The 2,521-nt window shown below is 33.2% G+C and overlaps 1 protein-coding gene across 3 annotated transcripts in view; it reads right to left on the bottom strand.

Moving 5' to 3' along the window:
- The window catches only part of LOC106872780 (large neutral amino acids transporter small subunit 1), an 83,980-nt gene that overhangs the window by 25,987 nt on the left and 55,472 nt on the right, over positions 1-2,521 (bottom strand). For all 3 annotated transcript variants that reach the window (XM_014919880.2, XM_052972682.1, XM_014919879.2), the window contains exon 3: positions 1,880-2,015. In XM_014919880.2, coding sequence (XP_014775366.2) covers positions 1,880-2,015 — 136 coding nt within the window. The remainder of the gene's footprint in view (positions 1-1,879; positions 2,016-2,521) is intronic.

Here is a 2,521-nt window from a genome sequence, read left to right as displayed (position 1 = left end):
AGGAGAAGGAAGAGGAGGAGAAGGAAGAGGAGGAGAAGGACGAGGAGGAGAAGGAAGAGGAGGAGAAGAAGGAAGAGGAGAAGAAGAGAAGGAGGAAAAGGAAGAAGGGTTGGGAGGAAGATGAAGATAAATTAGCAAAAAGTAGAGAAGAGAAGGGCTGAAAGAAAAGGAAAAAATAAAAGAAGAAAAACATAAAGAGTAACAGTAAAACAGACAATTATGGTAGTAGTGATGGAAAAATAGTGGAATTTTCTCTTTTAAATATTTTCTGCACATTGAAGTTATGTAACTAAAGAAAATAGAACCCTCCCTCCAATAAAATGGTTTTATTTAGTTAAGTACCATTGAATGAATGACTAGAACAACAAAAGAACTAAAAAAAAAAAGAAAAAAGAAGAAGCAATGAATATATTAGTTGCATTTAGAGAGTTATTGACTGAAAGTTATATTTATAAGTGGTCTTCTAAGAACATGGCAAGTATTTGGAGTCCGATTTCTAGACCACTTTACCTTTTTGTTCAAGTTTCAAAACAAATATGTTGAAATACTGACAATATTGTCACTTATATATTATGAGTTTGTTCTCTGTTTCTTGTTATTTGTCAGACCATTTCATAAGAAAGGAAATTAACACACAACTATTTTAAGACTTCCCTTTTAACTGATTTACTTTTTGTTCAAGTTTCAAAGGAAATAAATTTGGGTTTTGACAATGTTTATTGCTACACAAGAAGTTTATATCCTATTTCTTACCTATCTATATATATGTGTGTGTATATATATAAAAATTATTAAGGTAGTTATTAGCAATTTAGAACCGATATGCAACAAGTACAGTTGTCACTAAAGTCACTATGCATAAACTTGCATACCTAGACATGTTCATATATACTTAAACAATAAACTCCTGGAAAATTTTACAGATTTTTACAGTTCCAGTGATGGATATGTAGTATTTATGTATTTGATAGACTCTCCCATTATTTTTTGACTTATGACCATCCAATTGTTCAATAAACTTGACCAATTCATTGAATTAATGTGAGAAGTTGCTGAGTATTCAACAGATGTATGTAATCTTAATATAATTTTGATGTAGAATCAATATGTCATGACGTATGACAATGCTGAATCTTTGGATGACAAGTGCAGCCTATCCTATGAACTTCTACACTGTTTGTGTCTATTTAAATTCACTCATATGACTACAACTGATCTGAGGTTATGATAAAGGGATTTACTCAAGATGCCATGGGAACTTTTTGATCACTCAGTCATGCTTGCATCCAGTTATATGTGTCTATATATATGTATATGCATATATATCTATCTATACATAAATAGTACAAACATAACTGTATAGTTAAGAAGTGTGTATCACAACTATGTGGTTGGATCCTGTTTAAAACAGAGTAGACACTAAGACAAGGCAAAAATGTAGCTGAAATAAAAATTATAGTAACTAATTTGAGGCAATGAAATGGCAATGAATTGTCCAGCAAATGATAGATATGTGGTAGCAGACTTATCAGTGAGCTTGTTACTGTTTCCCATCTCAAATTCATGTTTATAAAGTCTGATGCAATGAATCAGCAATTCCTGTACTAAATTTCTGTAATACAAATACATCACAACATTATTTCATATATATGCTAGAGTATAACATTTACCAGTATAATTTACTGTAATTCACTTTTGTTCTTCAAAAATCATTTAAAAGATCATTTGAGGCTCTGCTACTGTTAAGATATTTTGGATTGTACAATGAAATTCAGCTCTTCAAAAGAAATATCCATGTAATAGCCAAAGTTAACCCCCAAATTTGGCCTGAGAAATGACTTTTACATGAATATGTATGGTAATTATTTCAGATACTTACTGATACAGGATGCAGCCAACAATTTCACAAGACCAGGAGGTGGTTCACAAGAAGGATAGAACGGGTGTATAGCATAGTAACCAAAGGTTAGTGCAATAACTATTTGGGCAGTTGGACGAAGTATAATCAGGTTAACCTAAAAACAACAACAATACCAGCAACATCATTAACAAAAATGATTTCACGAATTTTAGCTTAGGTCCCTAAATTTTATAAGAATGTGTAGTTACATTTGATGAATTCCATCCCCACTGTACTTGTTATTCCATTACAATCAATTTAGCAATAAAATAGGTCCATCATCTAAGGTAAAGGTGACGCTTTAGATACAAATAATTACAGAGGCATCAAGCTGTTAGATCAGGTTATGAAAGTTACAGAGAGGGTCATAGCCCAACTAATTAGGGAGCGAATCAATTTAGATGAGATGCAGTTTGGGTTCGTGTCAGGTAAAAGCACTACTGATGCCTTATTTCTAGTGAGACAGCTGCAGGAGAAATACCTAGCCAAGGATAAACCTCTGTACCTGGCTTTCGTTGACATGGAGAAAGCCTTTGACAGGGTCCCCCGATCCCTTATCTGGTGGTCAATGAGGAAACTTGGGATAGAAGAATGGTTAGTGAGAGCTGTGCGAGCCATGTA

The sequence above is a fragment of the Octopus bimaculoides genome, chromosome 1 (genome assembly GCF_001194135.2).
Source record: "Octopus bimaculoides isolate UCB-OBI-ISO-001 chromosome 1, ASM119413v2, whole genome shotgun sequence".
Lineage (NCBI taxonomy): Eukaryota > Metazoa > Mollusca > Cephalopoda > Octopoda > Octopodidae > Octopus > Octopus bimaculoides.
This window is presented reverse-complemented; position numbering and strand designations above follow the sequence as displayed.